Below are 25908 nucleotides of genomic sequence, written 5' to 3' on the forward strand. Positions count from 1 at the left end.
GGCGAGGGGCCAGGTGATGTACGATGTTATTTGTGCCATGTTTTGTGGAAGGGGCTGCTTTTCCTCCTCCTCAGCATCCCAGCTCCCTGGCACGCATCCCTTCCCTTCGGCGGCGCTCTGCCCGAGGGCTTTGGGGAGCAGCATCCCCGAGCGCCATCCCGCACTCCGCAGCAGGGACAGATAACCACGAGATGGCACTCCCTGCACCCAGAGCTCCCACACCGCCTGCAGCACTGCCATCCTCCGAGGAACGGAGGAACAAACCTGGATCCTGAGCCCTCGGCACAAAGCCAGCACTCGCCCGTGCACGAAAGGGAGTAAGTGCTGCTGGCAGGGATGCCACGGTAAATCCCTCCCAGATCTTCAGCCCTGGCTCTGGAATCTCGCTTGAAAGACAAATCTGTCGTGACCCTGAAGGTGTGGGAATAGCTGCATTCTGGTACAGGAGTAGAAATATTTTCACTTTTCAGTGCATTTCTGTTTAATCGAGTATTCTTACTTATTTGATGGACTTGAGGTTTTGCTTTCATGAACTGCTAATACCAGCCTGTAATAAAGGTCTCTCTCAGCAGGTGCTGAAAGGGTTAAGCCTGTGACAAACATCACTAAAAATACCAACCAGGATCTGGAATTTTTTGCCGTTGCTTTCCTCAAACTTTTTCCATCCCTCTTAGAGAAAGCAGCTGTCTTTGGGATTCATTCCCAAATCAAGCTGGCTTTGTAAGCACTTCCATTATTGATTTTCATTGCACAATTAATCATAATTTTCAATGCTTCAAAAAGGCTTAGACACTCACACGAATAAAAATAAAGCATCAGCATTTAGACTAAATAGGAGAAAAACCATGAGGGCAATCAATCCACATGCCTCAGGGTACAGTCTGATCACCAGATGGACTTAGAAGGAAATGTCCCCCCACAGAGTAGTAAAGCATAATTAGGTGTATGATGAGGATTTTACACCTTCTTGTAAATCATCTACCCTAGCTAGAAATCATCTGTTCTAGCCTTAGAAAGGGGAGAGCAAGCAGTTTGGCTGGCTGCTGTGCTCTTGTAGAGATAAGGTTGTCTCTATTTCCTCCAGAACTAGGACTGAACCAAAACACCAACCTAGCATCACTCATCCTTCTAAGTGCAGCTTAATTCTGTCATGAGCCTAATCACAAACTTCAGATCTAGTGTCCACTGCTGCCTAAATGAGCAGCAGCTTTGATCTGGCTTCTGCTTGGAAAATAGAACCTTTGGAAAATAGGTCTCAGTCAGCTGTCTGCAAAAAGCACAGGAGCAGTGCTGGTCCTGCAGCAAGTACCAGTGACTGCTGCTTTCAGCTTGATGGAGAAATGGATCCTGGTGCCTCCAATGCTGCAAACCCATGTGCTGAGCTCCTCAGAGTCAGCTCTCTGTCTCGTCCCACTTCTGGCAGCCTCCTCCACCATATGAAGAACAGACTTGCCAAGAATTTGGGAGCGTTTTCTTTCAGGCTGCTCAGCCACTCAAGCCCAGTGCTTTTCAGGCAAGCAGCAGAGAGCAGCACCACTGAATGCCTAACTCTCATTGCCTGCTGTGTGGTGAGCCACTTTGGAGCTAAAGTTTGCCCACAAACCTAAGAAGCTGTTCATTAAGCAGGGCATGAATCAGAAGAGCACTGTGCACTGGTAAGGTTGCATCTGTGGACTTTGTACAACTTAATGTGAGAAAACTGTGAATTAGGGCCAAGCTCACATTATAATGCTCTACTTTATTTTTTATAATTGTCAATCAGTGCTCGGTGGTGGTTCTCTTCTGCCACCAGGAAAAATGTGTTATTCCCCTGGCAATTCCTTTGCTGCTCTGAAAGTAACACACAGCTCTTAGTACTCATCAAGTCAAATTACTATATTTATAAAGGACTGTTTTTCATTGCATCTTATTTACTTTTTGTGCCCTGAAAACTTTTCAAAGTGCTTTATGGGAAACTTAATTTGTTCCCAGAATGCAAACTACTATTACTATTCCAGATCCATGATAAATTGTCCAAAGCTTGGCCAGAATTCACACAGGCCATCTGCTCACTGGTGTTACTACAATGTGCCTGAAATTTGTGAAAAGAGCAGAAAGCTACATAACCAATCCCACCTAGACACATTGAACTTTGGGCATTTGTTAAGGATCTAAAGAAGTGCAGAAATGAATATCTGTAAATGCACAAAGCACAGAGAGGAGCCCCACACATCCACTCTGGAATTCTCCTAGCAGGTGCTTCACATGTGTGGTGATGCTTTGATTCATGCAGGCAGAGAAGCAATGTGAAAATGAAAAGCAAAACGCCCTGCATGTCTGAGAGGTGGTGAACAAGGCTTAGGAGCACCAGCCTTGCCATGACTTCTCCTCAAGGCCTGTGTTTGCTTGGGTGTCAGTGAAACCATCCTGTGGTTAGGTAATGTGCCTGTGAAAGGCTCACTCAGCCACAGCAGGGAAAACAGAGATCCTGAGGAGGGATGCAGGCCCTGCCCACCATTCCTACATCCACTGCTTGCTGCACCGTCAAATCACAACTGGCATTAGGGAAACATGGACCCAGTGCCCCATAATGCTTCTCAGACCTTCCGGGGCTGATGCTGTCCATGCAGTGATCAGATCTTGCATACCATCAAATGCCTCTAGAAAATGTCAAAATTTGTAGAAACTTCCCAAATTTGCAGTTGGAGCCAAATTCTAGAGCAGTGATGGTTGTCTCTGCAGTGTGGATCTGCTGGCACAGACTGATGGTGGTGGGGACCACACCAGCTGAGAGGGGTGAATGAAAGAGGGCAGGACCTTTGCTCTGTGGGCTTTCTCTTCACCAGCATCCTCAAACAGGCCCTGGCACCTTTCAAACAGGTCCCAGCATTCTCCAAAAGCCCAAAGGAAGGGTCCACTCTTCTAATCTCTGACAGAGGCTGTGCAAGAAATGTGAGCAAGGGCAAGGAGTGCAATGAAGAAAGCAAATCCTGCTGATCTGGCCAGAGACAGGCAGAACACAGCCCTGCTCCAGGGCTAATTGCATTCTGGATATGTCCACACATAATCTTTGTACACAGAGGGGGAGACAGGTGTGCATCCATTCACGTGCAACTTGGCCAAAGTTGCTCTCTGAGTGTGCTCTCTGTAGGTGGCACTTGGACACCTTCCTCAAGTGCTCAGAAGTTCTGCTTGGAGTGCTCCTGGGAATCTCTTTGATATCCTTTGTTTACCAAAACAAAACTTGCCTGGCAAATAAGTCAAGGTGTACTGGCAAAAAACCAACATGAGTCGCTTGGACAACGTGTTGTTTGTGTGGTGGTTTATAACAGACCTTCAGCAGGCAGAGCTCATGGAGAAAGTGTTTAAACAGTACAGACACCTCCCCACTTGCCCCAAACCTTGCATAAACTATAGCAGCTTTCTCTCTGCTAACCCAGGAGGGCTGACTAGCAAACAGAGTAAAAGAAAAGATTTAATAAATAAAATAGGATGGCACAACAGAGTCCTCAAACAAGTATTTCCAGCCTTTGCTCATACCTATCAACCATGATTGAAACATACTGCTGAGGTGTGTTTCCTCCCAGGTTAATCCATCATTTTCTAGCACAAGCAGCATCTGATTTTTATATTTGAGAATGATGTGAGGGAGAAATGCCAGAACAACAGAAATTTATACATAGTCCAGATTTTCCCCTCCTGGTGGTTTCATGGGCTGCAAAATTGTTTCCTGAATGAAATAACAGAGGTTGGTGACATTGGCCATGTATGCAAATGATCACAGTGTCCTACAAAGATTAATTGGTTCATGAATAAAGATGAGGAGCTGAGGTGTGCAGGGAGAAATCATTTATCAATTATATGCCTTGGAAAACTGAAAGATGATGCAGCCTTAATGGCTGAATGGGTTTGAAAGGGGGACTTGTAAATTGAGTTCTAATTCTGTTCTGCCACATTCATAATAAAGAGCTGTTACACTAATTGCATCCTTGTGTGGCTCATGAGCAACAGCACTCAGCTGCATTGCATGGTGAGCAACAGAGATCAGAGTTTAGTTAGATTTTAGTCATCTTCTGCCTCATGTGGGAAGGATACTCAATGGTTACCTTTGGCCCCATCAGTAGTGATAATGCACCAAAAAAAGGGCAAGGGCCCATCAGCAATTTTCATGAGATTATTTTGCATTTGCATCTGAATTTAAAGAACCAGAAAGGACAGCACAGACTCACTTGGCTTTTATGTTCTGCTTCAGTCACACACGTGCATCAGCACGATTACCCATCCCTGGAGGGACTCCCTGATTAACTGGAAACAAGAGGATTCTGGAGGATCAAAACCATAACAGACTATGCTAATCACAAACAAGGAAAAAGATCTGAGGGATGTGGTTGCTGATAACAGCTGACCTCTGCTCCTCCTGCCCCTTGGGTGTGCTTGTTCACAGGTGTACTGTTACAAACAGACAGCAGCAGCCTAGCATGGGCTCTAGCACACACTGAAATACAGACTCAGATCTGAGGATCTTGATGAGACTTGTTATTTAAAATCTCGCTGCTGGATACTGTGCAAGCTCCAGGATCAAAGAAGACAGTCACACTTAGGTCACAGCTGAGTATAAGGGAAATCTCATGACACTTGGGTTGCTGAAAACTATAGGAAAAACAAAGTGACCCCCGACAAAGGGAAGAAATGATGCATCTGACTCCATTGATATCAGAAGGCTAATTCATTACTTTATTATACTATATTATTCTATACTTTACTACACCATATTACACTGAATCTGCACAAGCACTCCACTCCACTCAACTGCACAGAATCTTGCGACTGTCAGCCAACAGTCCCGACACACACTTAGATTCAATTGGTCAGTGAATCAAAACACCCACACCAGAATCCAATTACCAATTCCCTTCAGGTAAACAATCTTCCACCATGCATTCCACCTGTGCACAACAAGAGGAGCAGCAACTGAGATAAGAATTGTTTTTTCTTTCTCTGAGATTCCTCACTGCTATTCTCAGAAAATATCCTTGGGAAGTTGTGCCTTGCTTTTCTCTGTGAAGAGAAATGCGGCCACAGAAAACCAAGGGTGACACTTAGGAGAGTCACTGGACATTACTCAGTGGCACTGCTGCAACTGCTTGAGACCAACTTGCTACAGCAGTTCAAGAAGTTTCTCCTTTGACTTGCTTTATCTGACAGCTTTTCAAGGTCTGCTCTCTTTCACCAAAAAGAGCAGCCTGCAGGAGCCCAGGCACAGCCCAGCATCCCAGCGTGTGCAAAGGGACCTTGAGCAATGATAGACACCCTGACTTAGCAGGAACACGAGTGCTGGTCTCTGCTGCTGCCACCATTTTGGGCACTGACATCTTAAAGCACCACACAAAGATGTACCAGAGCCTGGTCTGGCTGAGGTACAGCACCCAGTCTCTGTGCAGGGGACAGTGGTGTTACTACATGTGAATGTGCAGAGGGAGAGGAGAGACAGCATCCAGTCAAAAGAGTGAAGACATCTCTTTAGAACTGCCTTTAAAGTGTGATTACATTTTTTAAAGCAGTATAATTATGGCATCAGGAGGCTATATATATTACCTGTCCTAATTCCCAAATGCATATTTTTCAACAAAGAAACCAAGAGAATACTTTATTAATTATCTGCTCTGAAAACCAAGACCTGCTCATCCCTCTTTAAATGAAAGCCTGTGCATGTCCCAAAGGGACCCTAAAAGTCAACACAAACCAACACAACTGGAATTGTCCCCCATTAGTACAAGGCCTCTGGTCACATTTGCTATGGCAACACTTGCAAGTATCAGGTCAGCACAGCCCATGGACTACCCAGTGGAGAAGGAATAATTAATCCAAGTGCAGCAAAATCTTTGAACTCTGACAGAATTTTTGACCAAGCAGCTCTTCACCAGGGAATGCTGAGTTAGCAGAAGTGAAAAGGGTTGCTGGGAATGATCAGTTTTGGTGAATTTCCTAATTAGAGAAAAATAGATTTGTTCAAGAAAGGAGGATTTCAAATCTCCTCAAATTCAACTAAAACCTCACCTTGCAACAGTTTCCAAATTGAGTCGTATTTCCTCCAGGTTTTAAAAACAGTCTGTAGAAATGCAAGTTAATTTTCAATAAAATAATTAAAATGCCTTAGAAAAAAATCAAGCAGCAGTTAAAATTCTCAAAATTAAATGTTTTTATTAACTCAATTGCTTTGACAGTTGTCCTTCATAGTGTTTTTTAAGACTGCATTTTTTCTTCTCAGATAATCTGAGAAATACTTCCCAGGTACTTAGAAGTCCTTGAAGGTTATTAAAAAATTTACTGCTGCAGGTAGAGTTTCCTCAAACACCTTTTTTTTCTTTTTCTTGTATGAAATATTTCCTTTGCATTCCAGAAACCAAAAAGCAAGTAGGAAACCAGTAGCTTTCAAACACCATGTGAACAGTCTCTTTGCAATAAACTGGAGAATTTCCTGGAAAAGCCACCAACACTAAAAAAAAGTCTTACAACTACTGTTTGTTTAAAATTCTCTTCTTGAGTAGACAATAGGTGTTCCCTTTTCCCACTTAATTAACACTCTAAGACATGTAGAGATATGATCCTTTCCTTTCTTCAGTAAGAGCAACCCAACTCCATCAGCTTTTCAATCTCTTCTGTTAAACCTAGCTCAGCAGATCAAATTTTTCGTCATATCTGTACATGAAACAATTCCATATGAAAGGGTGTCTGGATGAGCAAGTTTTCTCTCCTGCATTTTATTTTTATTTGACAGCTTCCTTTTGCCTGTGTGAGGAAAGAGCATCTGAACCACTGGTTTAAAAATCAACCCTTCTGGCAGAGCGCTGCCCTTGCTGGGAATGGCCTCTGTACCTTACCAGAACTTCCTGTTTGTTTGAGCAACATCTAGAAAAGATAAGAACTAAAAAGTCTAGGTAAGGCATCAGTGATTTCACTTCCCATGAGCCTTTCTTTGCCTTTCCTCTTAGTGTCTGGTTTGTGCTTAACTCCAGTTTGGGGATTTTCAGTGTTGGTCTATTTTCACAGAGACATTAACTCCAGCACACCCACTGGGGAGCATGATTCACCTCTGTTGACTTCAGTCACCTAAAACTCAGCTGCCTGGCTTCTTAGCACAGGGCTGCCCTTCTGAAACAATCAAAGCAAAATAAAAAACACCAACAAAACCAAAACCAAACTCAGGGCTGTGTTTGACTTCCAAAGGCCTGGCTGCCTGCTTAGGTGGAGAATTGGCTCTGATCTACACCACTTCAGAGCTGTTCTAGAGGATGTTCATGGATGCAATCTAGTCTGCATCACCTAACCTTAGCTCCAGGGCTTGTTCCCAGGCATTTTTTAGCTGGGGTATAACTATAATCCTAAGCCACACCTAGAGCATCAAATAATTTCGTTCCCCCATTCACATCCAGGTCTTGGCTCCCTGCTGTCCCCATTACATACATATTGATTCACTCCTCAGTCCTCTTCTGGAATGAATTCCCTCTGGAAGAGGGCTTAAACCAGGATAATTATCTGTGTCTTAGTCAAGTTTGGATTTTTTGTTCAAGCATGGAACAGAGATGAAGATCCCTGTCTGTTCTGGACATGCCAAATTCACACAGCTCTTCAGCATGTCCTGTATGGACACCTGTGGATAGAGCTATGAGGAGCAAAATCTTGGGGGCATGCAAAAATTAATAATAATGAGATGAAGAGTCACTTGTACTTTTTCTTGAAAAGTAACCCTTGTGACATCCATAAGGAAAATACATGGATGTCAAAGCACCACAAAAACATATGTCTCACTTGCTCTTTGTTTTCTCTACTAGCAAATGCCAGGAAAAGGAGGTTTCCTGTTCACAATTTTTCTGTTTGGACTTAACCTCATTGCCGCTGCTTTGAACCAGATTCATGCTTGGCTGTGATGCTTTATAAGAGAGCTGGATGCACAGCATGCTGCTGGACCTCCACAAATATTAGAGGATCACAAAAGCTTTGTGCTTCCTGTTCTTTCTTATGTCTGTGGTTCGTAGCTGCAATAGAATAAAAGGCTGAGATGACAAAGTGATTTGTCAATATGAAAATGTTCAAAATGTATTTTATCCTCTCCTACATGGACAACATCAATATGAGCAGCACCTCCCCAGGGAGCTCTGTCATATTGACTTAGCCACCAGGAGCTTGGGGTTGAAGTGAGAAGCAATATTAAATTTTAACTACTCTTTAAATAACATTTTAAAAATCAATAATGTGGGTCCTGAACCCTTGTCTTTCCTATTGCATTTGGTTTTGTTGTGAACATCATGAAGATGAAGCTTTACCTGTTCTTTTTTACCTTTTTTATCTTGGTTCCAGAGAAGCATGCCTTCACTATTCCAAGGTAAAGATCTACTGATGCTACTGGGTGTTCTAGTGTGTGGTGGGTGGGACAGGGAAAGTATTGATGCAAAATAATTCTGAGTTGCATGAGAGAACATTTGTCAAAGGCTGACATATATTTATTGCCCTTGTAATTGGATACGGGGTTCAATTTAACATAAAGATGGTGGGGGAAATGAAATTATTTTAAGTCTTCTTTGCATCCATAAATCTTGTGTTTTTAATCATATGAAGACTACTCTTTTTGGTCTAAGTGCAAATCAATTCTGTTCATTCAGTACTTCTGAATGCCAATAAAGGGCATTTGGAAACTTAATGGGAAAAATAATTTGCTTCATTCACCTTAAAACAAGATCTTAAATGAATTACTTCTTGAGGTAGAAAGAGAAACCATTTCAGAAAGTGCTAACAATCTGTTTTCTTTCCAAAGCAGCTTTTATGATGGTTTTTCCAGGCATAAATCATTTTTGAATAACCATTTGGTATTTGTACAATGTTTCAGAATCAGCTTTATTGTTACCTATTGATAAACTTCAGAAATGCCCTGAAACCAAATGCTTTCTTAAAAGATGAGAACATATGTCAGAGATGAAGACAGGCAAAGTGCTTTTATTTTCTGCATGTTCCACTGGTTTAAAAACCCGAGATGTTTTAATAAGTAGAACTAACAGGATAAGGTCCTCATGTGATGATTTTAAGCAAAGCTGAACAACCTAGGATTAAATACAACCAGCTCCCAGAACTGAAATATCTACACAAATAAAATGTGAATTATTTTTCATATCCCTTCTGTGATTTTGCACCACTCTACAGACTTGTGAGAGGTGAACACCATTGAGTTTATGCCTCAAAAAGAGGATCTTTCCTCTCCTTTTGTGTTGCAATAATATTTTGTTGTGGATTGTTATGCAGGTGGGAGGGTTAAAGTAGGGGGGGAAACAAATGTGGGTTTAGGTGAATTCAGTGGAACAATATTGCTCTGTGCTACTCGAAGATTTATTTATTTCATGTTTAAATAGAACACTGAATATCTGACTCTCAAAGAAGAATATGGTGTTTCCCACTGGAAAGCAGGAGCCTAATGCCCCCAGCCCCAGTTATGAAAATGGCTAAAAGAATGGAATTTTTGACCAGATGGAATTTTTACACAGCTTTGTGTAGGAACAAGTCCCCTTCACCTTTCTGTACTGCTAGTGGGGAAAAATATGTGTATTTGGAAGGCAATTCATGTCAAGTTAGCACACACCTGAAATAAATTGCCTTCTAAATACACATATTTTAAATTAGCTCACATCTAAATTAGCTCAGGTTAACCCAACCTCTAAAGCACCTGTTTCTTTATTAAAAGAGTGCCTAGCTCAGATGAAGATATCAAACCCATCTAAGATTAATTGAAATGTAACTTACTCACATACAGGGTAAGATCTGAGTAAGGTAGTGTGGGGATGGCAGCTGGACTTCTACCAAGAGGAAAAAGGGAAAGGAAAAAGAATGGGAAACAGGGACAGAGCCCAATGGGTCTCTGGCAGAACACTGGAAGAAGGAATGAGAAGGCTTTTTTCAAGGACAAACTGAAAGCAGTCAGGGAAGAGGGCATGAGAACAGAGAGAAAAGAGGTCCAGCTGTACAGGGGCAGCAGGCAGGGCCAGGAAGCTGGGAGGGCTGATTCTGTGCTTGGTATAAGGGTAATAATTAGAGCTTTTGTCTGGGTGTTTTCTACAAAGAATGGGAAAGAAGTGGGTACAATGCCAAATCAAAGCAGGGGAACTGAGAAGGGCAACAAGTACACTTTTGGCAGTTAATACTTGCCACACTGAAGTGCAGGGGCAGAATTTTGATCAGCTTATTCAGTGTATTCAGGTCTTATCACAAGAGCTAGGGAGGAATTGTAGCACCTGTTCAGTACTTACCACACTGGGATGACATAGCTGTGCAACAAACCGTGGGGTACAAGTACACATCAGCTTCCCCACTATGGTGCTCTCAGGCTGGGGGAATCATGCAATGAAACCAGATGCAGCAGGCCTTTTCTTGGCTCCTGTGTGAAAAGCCACCCTCAGCTATGAGAAGACATTCATTTTTAAAGTAGCCTCAAACACACACTTCAGAGTGCACTAAAGAAATAGGCAAGCTGCCCACCTTGCCTATCCCTGATTGTTTTTTGATGTTCTGTCAAATGATGGTGGAGGCAAAAATAGAGTTGGCATGTTGTTGGTTCTGCATGAGAAACAACAGTGATTGCTTGGAGCCTGGCTGAAAGTAAAGATGAATCACCTGGTTGCCAGATGCTGTCAGGTTTCCGCTTGAAATCAGTCACAGCAACAAGCTGTGACAATCATGTTATGCTGCTTGAAAACCTCAGTTTTGAGAGCCTTGCCTGTTTTCTTTTCAGGACAGTCTTTGCAGACAGAGCTGGTGGGGACTTTGATCGTGTTTGATCTGGTTTATACAGTGCCACCAGCTGCACGTGATTAGATGGCTGAGAGCCACCGCAGCCCAGGAAATGGAAAGAGGAGTCTGACACTCCTGAGTCACCGTCTTCTACACACACTAATTATTTTAATTACCCATCCAATTTTTTGGATTGATAATTAAAATGCAATTTTTTACTACATGACTTGCAGTACACTGATGATCAGGACTCAATGCAGAGTGCTGGTTTTTTTTCTTTCCAGAAAGTGAATTTCACTTCTGTCACCAACAGTGGCATCAGGCATGGAGTAGCTTGGAAGCGCCATGTCATGAACAGCATGTCCAGACCATGGTTTTCAAATAGAAAGGGAATACAAGTTACTGGGCAAAGATGGGGAGGACAGAGGTGCAGACCATCTGAAACAATACCAGCAGATGGACACAAATGAGGAGACCAGAAAAACTTGACTAAAGTAGGAATGCACATCTACAAAACATCATGTTTGGCTTTTGCCAAACCTGTGAGGGCTTTTGGCAGACTGGTAGGGCTGATGCCTCTGCTGAATGGTGGCTGAGAAACTCAGGGGACCATAGGAGAGCCATCTTCCTGTTCTCAGGTAGTTTTCAGCTGCTGCTGCTGCACTGTGGGTTAGCTGGGGTTGGTGGCTGTAGTGCTGGTGCCAGCTCCCAGGAGCAATCTCAGTGTTCAGCAGTAAATATTGGCTACCAAAGCCCTGCACCGTCTCTTTCATGGATTTTGATGACTGGGAGATGCAGAGGCTGGAACCAGATTCAGCATCTTCACTATTGAAGTGTCTCTGGGTTCATGGCACCCAAGCCAGGGAAGATGAGGGAGGCCGAGCCTGCTTCTTCCCTTTTGCATGAACTGGAGCTGTTCCAAGGACCTGTGCTTCACCTAAATACCCTTGTTTTTCAGGGATGAAGTTTTGTGGGCTCTCCCACAAACTGATGAACAAGTTGAAGCTCTTCAGGATTTACTGAACACCACTGAGGTAAACAGATTATTCTGTCGCTCTGAACTCTAGGCCAGATTTTCCCCCCAAATGCCCTAATACATCTTCTCCCTCACAAGAAAGATCTAGCCCACTTCCATTTATTTGTTCTAATACATCAGCTCAGGAAATGCTTGGTTTTAATTTCTCACTACCTTCTGATTTACATGTGTTTACATAATATCTCAGTAATTAATTACATTGGAGCTCATATTTCTGCAATTGATTTTGTGTATTAAGGCACTGCAAAACTGGGAAAACACCAACACACAGTAAGTAGAAAAACATTTGCTAGGGAGCCTCAGCACTTTTGACCACGTGATCATGACCTATATATGGCTTGCACACCTTTGAAGATCAGGACTGGATTTTTGTGGTATTGTTTTAAAGGTAGCATCTAGAAGATAAAAATATCTTAAATAATACTTTTGTATTATTATTACTTCCATCTTCCATTAGATAAAGGAGTATTTGATTTAAGTGAGACATCTCTTTTCTCACCCAATCACACCCTCCCAGGTTGAAGTCAACACTGCAACAAAAGTGTAACCATTTCTTCATTCCACATAATTTACAGGATGATTGAGGATGGGTTTCATATGACTAAGAGCTTTTAAAGGTGTCTACACCCAGTCTTTCTCTGTCTCTCTTGGCTTCTATTCATTTTATGCCCACTCCAAAATCCTTCTGCTGTCCCCACTAGCAACTTCTAATCCTTCCCTTAAGTTCTCAGTAACATTTTGATAACCTTGCTCTTTTCCACCTTCAAAAGTCAAGTCACATATACATCTCCTTCTCTGTACCAATATAAACCTCTGCTCCTCCATCTTTTATTTACTGCTGTGATTCTTCACTTTCTTGTACAAGGAGCCCCAAGAAGTCAGGAAGAAGAACTGCAGCACATTCAATGCGAGAGGGCTTGTGGTGTTTTATTCCAAGTCATTTATGGGAATATGCCAACCAAATATTTTTCATGGGTTATAAACCAGACAATTTGTTTCCATTACTATAAATTGAGGAAGCTATAAGAAAATAATAGAAAGGGAAAGGGGAAGGGTAGACACAAACAGTAACTCCCAACCAATTTTAATGGTTACCATTTATTGTTCAAACAATATTCCTTGTGCAGCTGAACCATAAAGGAAAAAAAACAAACCCTATTGTCTGGTGGCTTTATGCTGTATGCCCCAAAAATTCATCCAATAATTATGCTGACTTTTTCCACACTCCAAATTTATGCCTAATTTACTGCTAACTGTCACCCCCAGATCCTTCTGTACTATTGGTTCTGAAGTTTCAGTCTTTTATTGAATATGCTGGCTTCTGATTTTATTATTGTAAAATATCTAATTTTACAAAGAACAATCTCATTTTCTTACTTTTTTCCAATTTCTAATCTCTGTATTGCTTCTTCAACTTGACTTATATTCAAACTCCTTCTGGCACTCATTTCCTCACTGATCAAAGTCATCAGAGAATACAATAACTACAAAGACTGGTCTGATCTTCATTAATTCTCCAAATACCCTCAGGGAAAATAACTCTCAGCAGACTTGAAAACATGTAATATAATAACCAGCTAAATATATCTATTATACTAGAAATACTATCTTAGAAAAGGTTACATTCTTGCCTTTGTTCTTGATTTATGAATTTCTGTGCAGAAGTCATTATAAACCTTTCTTTCTACACACATTTCACTTCCAGAAGTAGCAGCATGCTACACATCACAAGGAACATTAAACTGCTTGTTACAAGGAGTCTCTTAAATTGAAAACATATGCTTTGATTGTTTTCAAAATGCTTATTAAATTTTTTCTTTCCTCAGTTAAAAAAAATAAAATGTTTTTGGAAAATTTGTAGGTCATTCTCTGGCAACCTGTTGTGGTTGAAAACATCCAGAAGGACAGAGAAGTCCATTTCTATGTCAGGGCATCCAGCATAAATAGCATAAAATCTCAGTTAAGGCAACTGACCATCCAACACAAGTATGTATTTTTTATTTGTTGTCATGAAAGATTCTTTAAAGTTGTTTGTCATTTATTTAACAGGAGGTTGTGCTCTTCCTTTGTTATTCAGAGTCTTGATGGGAGATGTTCAAGGAATTATTGAAAAACAGACTGTCAATGACACAGTCAATGCTCGTGGATCTTCCTCATACTATGAAAACTACCATTCAATGCAAGAAGTAAGCTGTTTTTGTTGTGAACATCTGTAGATGCAAAGGATGAAATTTGTCTCATGGTTGAGACTTGATATAAAGGGAAAGAAATCATCAGCAGTTAATAATTACCACTGCATTGCACAACAATTATGAGTCTATTTATTGTAATGCCTTCATAGAGATAAAAAGGAACACCAGACAAAATCTCTCATATGTGTATTGACTCAAACTGTCATTCAAAAGCAGTAAACAGAGAAGCAAAATGAAGTCACAAAACAAACATGTAAGTATTTAAAACATGAAATCAATAACAATTTAAACAAATAGAACTAAACAGGAATTTCAGGGCTACATTTGGACTGTGTTGTGACTGCACCTTACTGTTGGTTTTAACAAAAATTAGAGTCAGGCATGTGGTAGGTGGGTTAAATTATTAGTTTTTCTTTTCCATCAGATAAAAATTTTGGAAGGTAGAATGAATTTAAATCTAGACTACTTTCAGGGAGGAAGGAAAACAGTAAAAAGTAGATCCACTTACTAACTTCACCCTTGCAGATATACCGTTGGATGGAGGCAGTAGTGAAAGTCCATTCTGATCTCCTCCAGAAAATATATATTGGATCATCCTATGAAAAGCGACCGCTTTATGTTCTGAAGGTACACCTGTGACTTACTGCAAAAACTTTCCAAGTACTACTGTAAGCAAATGATGGGGTTTGGCCAGGACATTTCCTTAAATCTATACCTACATTCTTATTTTTTGTGATTTTTAGAAGTCCTAAGTTGTTCTAGCAAGATGCATTCTGTTGCAAACGCATTTGACCAGATTAGGTTCCTCTCTGGATCAAAGCAAGTTACCACATCTAGGCCATCATGCAAAGGCATGAAATACTGGATGCCCTCCTCTGTTGATGTTGAAGCCAATCTAGTTTGTTGCCCTGCCCAGCTGATGGCAGACTCCCCTGACCTGAGCTCTTGCTCTAGTCTTGGTGCCTGTGTTGGGATTCTGCAAGCAGCCTGAATGGCTCTGATTGTATGTAAATGTAACCTGGCCCAGGATCGGTCTGAGCTTCTGAGCTCTCCTTACAAGACAGATGCTTCTTCTTCCATCTTGGTTACGTTTTCACTTCCACTTTTATGTGGTACCCTTTCCAGTGGTGACATTTGAATGCAATGTCTCTTTTGTCAGATTTCTAAAAGCAAGGAAAAATCAAAAAATGCCATATGGATTGACTGTGGTATCCACGCTAGAGAATGGATTTCTCCTGCTTTTTGCCTGTGGTTCATAGGTCATGTGAGTACACAATCACATCTGATTACTGTTTTCAAAGCAAAGCAAAAAATCTTTATGCCATTTACCTTTGTCCAATTGCATCCATAAAGCCTTAATCCATTTACTCCAACACATGATATTTATATCTAAGCTGCAAGCATAGCAGGGTGTGTGTGTGTGTGTGTGCACCAGTAGATAAGGGTATGTGTGTGTGAGAGAAACAGAAAGTCATTGGGAGCAAATGCAAAGGAGCTCAAACGTACTATCAAGCATGAAAGAAACCTCAAAGTATGTGCAGCAAATTCAGCAGAGACATTTATTGCTGTGAGTGGTCAGGGATGGAGAAGGCATGCCAGGAAAAGCACGTGTTTGTAATCTGCGAGGGCCATGTCTGTGCTGCGCTGTGGATTGCAGCAGCGCTCTTGTCTCCGAGTCACGCAGCACATGGTGACTTGTGTCCATGTTACTGCAACTGGCACTGCCTGGGCAGTCAGAAGACACACAGGGTGAGCTCAAGCTGTCCTACAACCCTTGGCTCTGCTCTACATGCCTTCCTAGAGCAATAGGTACCCCACACCTGCCTGCTCCAGACATGGCACAGCTCCACAGCAGCAATCCACTGGCTGTGATGCATCACCTACTCCTGTGTCTGCTGCCACTGCTCCTCCTGACTCCATGCTTTTCATTTGTGCTCCTGCTTTTTTTCTGGATCTGCAGAGAAAAAGGCCACATAAGCCACGTTCTTCTTCAGGTATTATCCCTAGTGACACCCTCATGTCAGACCTCCAGAACACGACCAACCACATCCAGCTGTAGTACCAGTTTATGGATACTAGAAAATGACTGATGGGTTGAGCTGGTAGATTAAACACTGATGGGATGGGCTTAGATCAACCAGCCTTGATGTGGCTGGTTTTGTCGGCATTTGTCTGTGGGCCACAGACAAATAGGCACATCTATCTTTAGTATCTACAAAATACTAAAGATATTTATTATTATCTTTATAATCTACAAGGATTATAAGGTCTATTATATCTACACTGCTCAGGAGACAGAACAAAGCTGCACCAAAAGAAACAACATCCACAATTTACAACTGCATTTTAAAATACATTGCCTTGGTCTTTTTGAACTTAAGGCATCTTTACGCCACTCCTTATGCTGAGCTGCTGACCCAGTCCCTGGGATGGACCAGGAAAAGGCTCCTGAGCCTTTCTGGCCCAGACAAGGTTGCCCATTTTGCTCAGTTAATGTTCTGAGATATAATTTATTATTACTTTTTCACAAAAGCAAAGTTCACAGTAAAAATAAACTAGATGACACTGAGACTTCACAGTCACCAGTACTGTAGTCAGAGGAACAACATAGATGAGTCCTTGAAGCATGAATTATGATTTGGCCATGATGGAGCTAAATAATGTGGATGATGATGATAACAATAATAACAATAAAAATAGAATAAATTTATTTATTTTTGTTATCAATCACAACTATAAAATCTCAATGCCTAAAATATTTGAAAGGATATTGCAGGAGTTAGGGACAAATACAGCTGAATGTACCTTGTGACCCACTGATAGTCCCAGCTTGCAAGGTTCCACTGGATATAAATGCATTTGCCCTTTTCATGCTGCTCCCAATAATTACCAGCTGTGCTGTCATTTTGCCAGTGACATGTCCCTGCAGCATTTTTCAGAGGTAACAAGCTGAACATTTAGGTTCTCCATTCCTTTGATCTAATTTACATGGTTTAAATTCAAATTTTGTTTCTGTATCTCTTCATGAAGCAATGTTTTTAAATCTGACATTAATACACATCTACAAACAGGCACTAAAATCATCAGTTCTCCCTAGCAAATCCTAGGCATTCTTTATAATAGGTCCACTTTTTATAATTTAATTTTGTCGTTAAGATTGTAGAAAGATTGACATTTCTCATTTAGTCAAAGGAAGCCCATTGCCTGAGGATAACTAGGAAGGATTTAAAATGAAAAAAGGTGATCTAAGTAAGGCATGAAGAAAAAACAAGGATGATGAAGGACTTAGTCTATTCTAATAGTAACAAACCCACTCATCTAGATTAAAATTTATTTCTTTGTCAAGGACCAACAACCAGGTTCAGCATCACTAAAGCCTTCAAAATAAGCTGTGAGGCAAAATTAGCAATGTACATCATACTGACTCTTGTCACATAGTTGCATTAAACTCACAATGCAACCAGAATAAATAATATAATTTATGGCAGCCATTTGAAGTATTCCTTGTTATTTTGGAGCTTGCTGTATTTTGGGCAGGAGGGAGGGTTTCTATTACTTACACAGGCAGCAAAAGCTCAAACCTTCCTATTAATAGGCTTCATTTCTGTCTCATGACCACCCACTAACACTAAAGAACTGCAGTGTCTCTGACTGACTGTGTCAATTTTTCCCCGTGGCACTTCTGAGCAGAGAGCTACTTTGCTATTTAACCATTTCCATGATGAGCCTTATCAGACTCAGGTAGTCTGCTCTGATAATTGCACAATTATTTTACACCTGCCACCAGGTACCTTTGCAGGAAGGTAAGAAAAATAACAATTAAAAATGCTCTTAATATGTTTCCCCTGTGCTTTACAGGCAATCCATGTGCGTGAGAGAGATCGGACCATGACAACGCTTCTGGAGCACTTTGATTTCTACGTCATGCCTGTGATAAACGTGGATGGCTATGCGTACACCTGGAGCCACCCCTCTGTATGTAGCCCTTTTTTGAAAGGTTGTTCAAGGTACTGATTTGCTACTTATGGGGATTATCATTGTGCATGGTTAGGGCATAGTTATAATCCTGAAACCGCACACCCCAAACTCATCTTCTGTGCTTGGAATTTCTGCATCTTTCTCCACAGAAGGTTTGATTTATGCTCCTAAACTCACATGCCTGGCCAAACAGTATGTCTTCTGCCCTCCTTCCACAGTCCAAATTCCATTGAAATCAGAATGTGATCATTTCAGATCCTTCCCAACATTTCCTTTTATCACCTAGCCTTGCTGGCGAGCAGACTGGTTTTAGAATCTTCCTCGGTGCTCACTAGCACAGGACTGTAGAGGCCCACTTGAGAAGTCACACTTAACTAATCAGTGAGGTGGTGCATTGACTATTCCAGCATTTTCCTCTGAACATGTGTTGTGTGTCTCTTTCCACAGAATCGACTGTGGAGGAAAAGCCGCTCCTCACATGGTAACAGCAAGTGCATCGGTACTGACATGAACAGGAATTTTGATGCACATTGGTGTGGTAGGACATAATTTTCTTCCTATTGTACCCCTGCCTCACTTTTGGCCATTAAAATTTTTGATTTTGAAAACATTTTCATATACTGTTCCGTGAAGTTAGTACAAAGACAAATGCAGCTATCTGTTATGAACCAGTGACAACTTTCCCAGCTTTAGGTAATTGTTTCTGGGACTCAGGATTTTTCATCCTCAGATGACACACCATGGAATAACCTCTTCCCAGGCCAACAGAGCTCCTTGCATCACACCATGACACACCTTGAGGAGGCTGTTTGTGGGTAGAAAGAAAAAGAGAAGAGGTGGCCCTTGCCATGTCACCCAAGGCCTATTGCACCATCCAGCTGCTCCACTGTGGTGTACAAACTAAGCAGCTCAGTCATCCTTCCATAATGCCTAGCTGACCAAGATTTTTTAGCCCTTTGTGATTCTTATGAAGACTATATCATATTTAATTACTGCAAGCACTTTAGTACTTGACAAGTTTTTTTCAGCCTGCAGAATAGCTGTCTTAAAATGTTACCCTATAGATCAGATCTGACTTCACTCAGGGCTGACACTGAAGTCCTATAATGGATTTCAGTCATTGTAGCCCATTGCTAAACCATCCATGGTGGTTATATCAAGAAAAACACACATTTTTTTCCCTAAAGATCCTGAGTGCTTCCAGAAAGTTATTTGGTCTTATTGTGAAGACAGAAGTGGTGAATCCTATTTGTCTTCTTGATAATTTGTTTCAGCGTCAATTTTTCTTAAAATTTTTCATTTTTATTTGTTTCTTCAGCTTCCCACTGGGAGTTTGCTTTCCCACAAGATTAAATAATCATGTAGAATTGCCTTTTTCTGTAGTATTCTAGATTTTAAGATGCGATCTCACAATCATGTGATCATTTTAAATGAAGCATATTCATCCTCTCCTCTAAGACTTCTTATCCAGTCATTGAATACTTTTTTTTTTACATCTTCTTCTTGATTGTTTGTAAGAGCACAATAGGTGAGAAATCCTGGAAGGCTTGCAGAGATTTCTACAAGCATGAGAGTTCTTTCCATAGCATGGTGGAATCCACAATTTCTTGTGTATTAGCACCTTACTCTGCTCTTTCATTTCATACTCTTGCAGTTTTCATGAACAGAAATGCAGAAGTGAAGAAGTAAAGGAGTAAAACTGTGCACTTTTATTTTTTTGGTTAAAGGTCCAGGAGCATCTCACTTTGAATGCCACGAGACATACTGTGGACCCTACCCAGAGTCTGAGCCTGAAGTGAAAGCAGTGGCTCGCTTTATCAGAGACCACAAGGACACCATTAAAGCCTACATCACCATGCACTCCTACTCCCAGCTGGTGCTGTTTCCATATTCTTACACTACGAACAAAAGCAAGGACCACGAAGAGCTGGTAAGTCCTCCCACCTCCTTAAGTTTCACACTTATTCCAGAACTATTCACCCAGCTTGGTCAGTCTTGTGATGAAGGAGTCACCGTGCTGGGAAGATCAAGAATTAGGAAATGACATTTTTCTTGATGTTCTTAACAAATTTTAAAAGTCTGGGCTGGTCTAATAGTGTGCAAGTCAGCAAGCTGCTTCTGAAAGCTACAGAAAAATGAAAACATTTATTCCAGATTGATTATACATCAACAACACCTAAGATATTGATGGTGCTGCTTAGAAGAACAGAGTCCTGTTGTTCTGGACATCTTGAAAAGATATATATGTGCAAATTCTTCATTATGTTTTATGGTTTATATAAACTCTGAAATTAATTGGGAGTGTGACTCTCGAAAACACCTTTTACATACCTAAGCAGTGAGGTATTCTGGTGGACACTGGCTACTTTTATTAAGGCTTTTGTTTAAGGGATATTTATACAAAATTACTGGTAGGATGGAAAATATATCCTGCATATGTAGAATTTTACTCTCTTGAGCCACCAAATGACACAGCACAAACTCTCATTGAAAACAGTGGAGTTCAAAACAGAACAGTTGCTCTTTCCCTGTAAAGCAGAGAGAGATGCACTGATTCTGGGCATTTCAGTCTTCTTCATGGCTTAACAGTAGGGTTCTCACAATTAAAACATTTTCCTGCCACATTTGTCAATATTGCTTAAATAAAGAGTGACTTAAGTACTGTGGCAGAAAAGAAAAAATATGAGATGAATGAGAACAAATGGTTTGACAACAGTTTACTGCCAGAAGTGGGAATAAGGTCCCATCTATACTTTTTATCTGTCTACAGCAGAAATACAATCTGCAGCATGGGCATATGCTGAAAACTTTTACCACATTCAGTGGGTTTTCTGGAACCTTTTATATGATTATTTAACTAGTGTGAAATCCTGAGCACACTGTAAATAAATTCTAACTGCATACATTTTATCTATTGTTACACAGCCTTAAAGATAATAGTGTTTTGTTTAATTTCAGGAAAGTCTAGCACAGAAAGCAGCTAAAGCTATAAAGAGGACAACTTGGAAAACTTACAGACCTGGTGCTGGTGCACAAACAATCTGTAAGTATGACTTTATGGCAATGAAAGTCATGACAATATATCCTCTCTAGGATCAGAAGACAGCTTTTGAACAGAAAAAGTTCGGCTTTCAGGCAATTTTTCTATTTTCCTTTCCTCACACAGATTTAGCTCCTGGAGGATCTGACGACTGGGCTTATGATCTTGGCATTAAATATTCTTTTACCTTTGAGCTTCGTGACACAGGAACTTACGGATTTTTGCTTCCTCCTCGAGAAATCAAGCCAACTTGCTTAGAGGCCCTTTCTGCTGTCAAAGAGATAGCTCAACACGTTCTACAAAATTTGTGATGTTGAATATAATTTATTCCAGCACGACTGCACTTAGTTACTCTCAAAAATGCAATAAAAAAAAAAGCTTGCTCCTTTATTAAAATTATTTGTACATAGGCAAAACCCCAGAATGACTGCACCCCTTGTATTTTAGAACACATCAGTTTTCTTCAGCCATACTTATATACCTTTCTCTATAAGAGTAGCTCACTGCACCACAAGTATAAGAGAGTAGTGTAAGCGGGAAAAAGCACACATGTCCCACTAGATGGTGGGAATTCCAGGTGAAAGGGTCTCTGACTCCCTCCACAGAAGAGATTGCCTCATTTAGGTCATTTGTGTTATTACAGGATTTGGTTACAACAGAACAGCCCCATTTGCACAGCAAGGCGGGGACACACGAGTGGCCAAACCAGCGAGCGGCAGTGCCCAGAGGCTGCTCCACTACAGCCAGCCCAGCCCTGCAGCCAAGCACTGGCCTGAAGACTCTGAAAAGTGGATTCAAACCAAAACTGGGCAGGTTTAGATTAAGAAAGAAGGATTTTTTACAATAAAGGTGGCGTGGCACTGGCACAGGTTGTCCAGAGGGGTGGTGGATGCCCCATCCCTGGAAATATTTATGGACAGGTTGGACGGGGCTCTGAGCAGCCTGTTCTAGTTGAAGATCAAGGAAACACAGATTCATTGAGGTTGGAAAAGACCTCTGAGACCATTATGTCCAAGCTACAATCCAACACCACCCTGTCAATTACACCAGGGCACTGAGTAGTGTGCAGTACACTCATGTATGTACATACAATACAATACAATACAATACATGTACAGTATTTCCTTAAACACCTCCTGCTACAGTGATTCCACCATCTCCCTAGACATCCATTCCAATGTTTAATCATCCTTTCTGCGAAGAAATTTATTCGTAATGCGCCACTTGAATCTCTATTGGTGCAGCTTAATACCAGGTCTTCTCGTCTTGTTACTTGTTGCCAGGGAGAAGACCTGGCTAAATCTCCCTTCAGGCGGTGGTAGGGAGCGGTCAGCTCACCCCCGAGCCCCCTCCAGGCCGAGCACCGCGAGCTCCCTCAGCTCCTCCTCCCCTCACTCTGCCCCAGCGCCCCGCCCGCCCATTGCCCCCACCGGGGGCGGAGCCGGGAACCCGCCCCGCCCTCCCAAGATGGCGGCGCTGCCGCTTCCGCCCTTCTCGCCACCGCCCTCCCAGCTGCGACGTCACCGCCGTCGTCACCGCCGTCATCATCGGCGGCGGCGCGGGCGGCGCGAAGGCCGCCGGGAAGGGCGCGCGGAGGCGGTGGCGGCGGCGGCGCTCCCCCGACGGCTGTCCCGGCGCGCGGGGCGGGAGCGGCGGGTCCGCGGGGGCGCGCGCCGCTCCGCGCGCTCCTCCCCCTCCTGCCCGCGCCGCTCCGCGCTCAGGCCCGGGAGGACGGACCCCCCCCTCGCCCCCTCCCACCCTCTCCGCCCCGGGCGGCGGCGGAGGAGGCGGCGGGGAGCGGCGCGGCAGCGCAAGGAGCAGGTGAGTGCGGCGGGGCGGCCGCGGGCGCGGAGGGTGGGGCGGAGAGGCGGGGCGGCCCGCCGCGTTCCCTTCCCCCGCCCGGCCCCGGCCCGAGCCTGGGCCCCGACCCATGGCTGCCGGGCCTCGGGCGCGCTCGGCCTGCGGAGCCAGCGGCGGGGAAGGGCCGCGCTCTCGCCCGGCTTGGTGCGGGGCCGCGGGCGGACGCGGGGCTCCCCGAGGAGGGGCGGAGGGAACGCCCGGAGGCGCCATCCCGCCGTGTGCCCGGGATGCCCTTCCGTCAGTCGGTGGTCGTGCTGGAGTCTGCTTCCCGTGTAGTCGGACATTCCCTGATCGTGGGGGGGTTTGGTTGGATTTTGGTTTTGTTTGGGTTTTTTTCTTCCACTTCAGTAGTGCTCTTCTCCCACTTTCTGGCAGTAAAATAGTTTCTGCTCTATGTGCTCAAGAGGGGCTACTGATTTCGCTTGTAGGAATTCACGCACCACCATCCTTTCAGGTAGCGCCTACAGCTGACTCCCATCCCTCCCAGAGCTCGTAGCCGGGCACGCTGGGTTAGTGTGTTGTGGGTGCTCTATTCAGGGCCTCGCCTTTGGCTTCTCGATGGGGTCTCGCTCCTCCATTGATTTCTTGTCAACCTTCTGCGAGAGTGCTTGGTCAGGTGTTGGGCTCTCAGTGAGTTAGCAGCCAGCGCTTTGAGGGATCTTGGGCTGGTGATGGAACACTCACGGTTCCTCTGTGCACATAGGAGACTCAGCCAATGCACCTGAGAACTGGAGAAGTGTGGCTTTATGTGGCTGTGCCCGAGATAATACACCCTGCTTCTCGGCGTGTGTGCTGAGAGTGACGGCACGGCAATGTGCTGATCCAGCTCACAGATGGGAGGTGATGTCAGTTCACTAAGGCAGTGAGCTTGGTCCACTCCAGTCTTCACAGACTGCCTCTTAGTCTGGGGAAACATCTTCTTTGAGTGTGAAGACTTTGTTAGACAAGACAGGGAATACTCTGTATTTCCTGATACGGTACTGGGGCCCCATGTTTTTATTTGCCTGTGGAAAGCCAACCATGATTTTATACCTGTGCAAACATAATTAGCAGTTGCTTGTTGCTACTAATGGAGAATATCCTATGTGAGGTTAGAGGGATAGGTTCAGGTTACTGTGGTGATGGGTTACCAGCAAGGAGTTTTTCAATTTGGATTAGTTTATAGTTTTCTGTCAAACAGGCTTCTCTGTGTGAGTATTTGACTGCTCTTTTGGAAGGTTCATTATGAATGCATGTTACCATTTTTAGTAATATTTTTAGGTAGTAAACCCATGGAGCTTTTTCAAATATTGCTATTTTATTAGCGATGTGACACAGAAATGTTAACATGGTAATAGCGCCTGAAATATTTTCAGGTAAAAGCTCTTAATTTTAAAAAGTGCAAGGAATCATTCTCAAAGCTGTTATTTAGTTTTCAACACGTATTTAGTTTATCAAGGAGTGTTAATAATGAGTTTGTATCTGAATATCTGTAGGACTGAAGTAATTTCACTTGTTATTTGAAATGGCATATTGTTTATCCCTTCACAGGTAGGATTTTCTGGAGTGATGTTGTGCATAGCTTGTGTGTGGTGTGGTGTGCATGTGCAGACATTGACATGCTTATGAGTGATGTCTTGGACTTCCTAAACAGATTTTTATCTCCTTAAATGTTTTCTTGGTTTTGAACTTTGCTTTTGTTCTGTTACATCTCAGTTTCAAGGTTTCCTGTAGAATCCTTCAGGATTCATTTTTTGGGGGGGCTGGATTAGGTTTTTCTAACAGAAAATGAGGTGTTTCAGATATCTCTTGATTATGACTTAAGTAGTATCACACTGATTTTGAAGAAAAATGTTAAGCATGCTTGACACCAAAATTTAAGAATGTTGGTAATAAAAATTACAAAATTTCTGTGAATGCTGTCAATTATATCATGCCTCATGGATTTCAGTTCATTGGTCAGTGCTCAATAGGTGCACTCCTCTCAAGTCTGTCACATTTTAGATGATTCATGTAAATAACACTGTGATATATTCTCCTTCAAGTGCTAGTGTAATTAATGTCATTAACGGATTGTGAAAGGTTCTGTTTTCAGTTTTTCTGCAACTGAAATAACTGGGATAGTTATTTCTATTAAAGAATAACATAGATGCATCCGTGAATGAGTTATCCTAGTGTTATGGTATTTCTAATTTATTTTAATGGTTGTCATGGATCTTATTTATGCATGGAAAAGTGATAATTTACTGTGAAAATTTTAGGTATAGAATTTATTTTAAGAAAGATAAAGTTAACTTTGCTTAGTTTCAGAAACTGCATTCTGTTTCGGAAGTAGCAGAAAGTTCAGTGTCCCTAAGAGTCAGCAGTGCAATGTCATGTGCCTGAAATAGTGTATAATATTTTACTTAGAAATTTTTAATTTTTTTTTTTTAAATCCTGGTAGTAATTATTTGAAATGTTGAGAGTGCTTAAGGCTCAGTCCACACTGGTGCTCACAGCTAATCCCACATAGGTGTTTGATAAGGAGATGGCAATTCAGAGGCACAGGCGTGTGATGGGAAGTCCCTGCACTGGTCATCAGCGTGGGATTGATAGCAGGGCTGTGATCATCAGTGGCAAAACAGCACAAGGTGAAAATGTTTCAGAAGGGAAACCTATGTGGGATGTTCCATTTAAATTGTTCTTGGTTGTCCATTAATGTGCAGTCTGAGAAATTTGGAAATTAAACACATAATTTTTTCAACTTACAGTACTTGTTTATGAGCAAGGAACCTTCTCAGAAACAAAAAAAACTGTCGTTATCCATCCGAGATTTTCAGTATTGTTTTAATAATCTCTCTATTTTTCCAACTCACTTGGTTCTCAAAGAATGAAAATGGGACTGACTGCATTTGCAAGCAAAGTCTCTGAAATGCATAGTTTGACAAAGTGAAATTCCTCAGTTTGCCTCAGAGTAATGTGTCGGGGCTCTAATCCTGCAGCCTTTGATAACATCTGTATTCACTGAGCAGTGGAATTGCAGTTCTTGTTACACGAGAGAGGCCCTCATGTGATAGTATGTGCATACAAAA

General features: G+C 42.3%; 2 protein-coding genes across 5 annotated transcripts in view; both read left to right on the forward strand.

Annotated features, from left to right (window-relative positions):
• The first annotated feature begins 8252 nt into the window (after positions 1-8252).
• Positions 8253-21802, forward strand: CPB2 (carboxypeptidase B2). 2 transcript variants are annotated; one of them, XM_063150491.1, is made up of 11 exons: positions 8253-8362; positions 11711-11786; positions 13650-13774; positions 13866-13974; positions 14506-14607; positions 15140-15244; positions 17839-17955; positions 18406-18496; positions 19686-19888; positions 20917-21001; positions 21642-21802. In XM_063150491.1, coding segments are annotated over exons 1-11 (1092 nt in total). In that variant the 5' UTR covers positions 8253-8285; the 3' UTR covers positions 21644-21802. The 2 variants fall into 2 exon arrangements, with proteins under 2 accessions (XP_063006561.1, XP_063006560.1); XM_063150490.1 differs by lacking the exon at positions 21642-21802 and adding an exon at positions 21125-21380.
• A 944-nt stretch (positions 21803-22746) lies between these two features.
• ZC3H13 (zinc finger CCCH-type containing 13) overlaps positions 22747-25908 on the forward strand; it is a 45183-nt gene continuing 42021 nt past the window's right edge. For 2 of the 3 annotated variants that reach the window (XM_063149322.1, XM_063149324.1), the window contains exon 1: positions 22761-22819. The gene's annotated coding sequence lies outside the window, so the exon portion shown is untranslated. Of the gene's footprint in view, positions 22820-25908 lie in introns of all 3 variants that reach the window. The other variant, XM_063149323.1, reaches the window with a different exon arrangement.

Source organism: Melospiza melodia, chromosome 2 (assembly GCF_035770615.1).
Source record: "Melospiza melodia melodia isolate bMelMel2 chromosome 2, bMelMel2.pri, whole genome shotgun sequence".
Classification (NCBI taxonomy): Eukaryota; Metazoa; Chordata; class Aves; order Passeriformes; family Passerellidae; genus Melospiza; species Melospiza melodia.

Bases quoted from the DNA above. Each gene is read 5' to 3' on its own strand.
- CPB2 (XM_063150490.1), top strand. From the start codon at position 8,286: ATGAAGATGAAGCTTTACCTGTTCTTTTTTACCTTTTTTATCTTGGTT. The intron at 15,245-17,838 runs GTGAGTACACAA...TGTGCTTTACAG, and splicing joins GCCTGTGGTTCATAGGTCAT to GCAATCCATGTGCGTGAGAG. The intron at 17,956-18,405 runs GTATGTAGCCCT...CTCTTTCCACAG, and splicing joins ACACCTGGAGCCACCCCTCT to AATCGACTGTGGAGGAAAAG.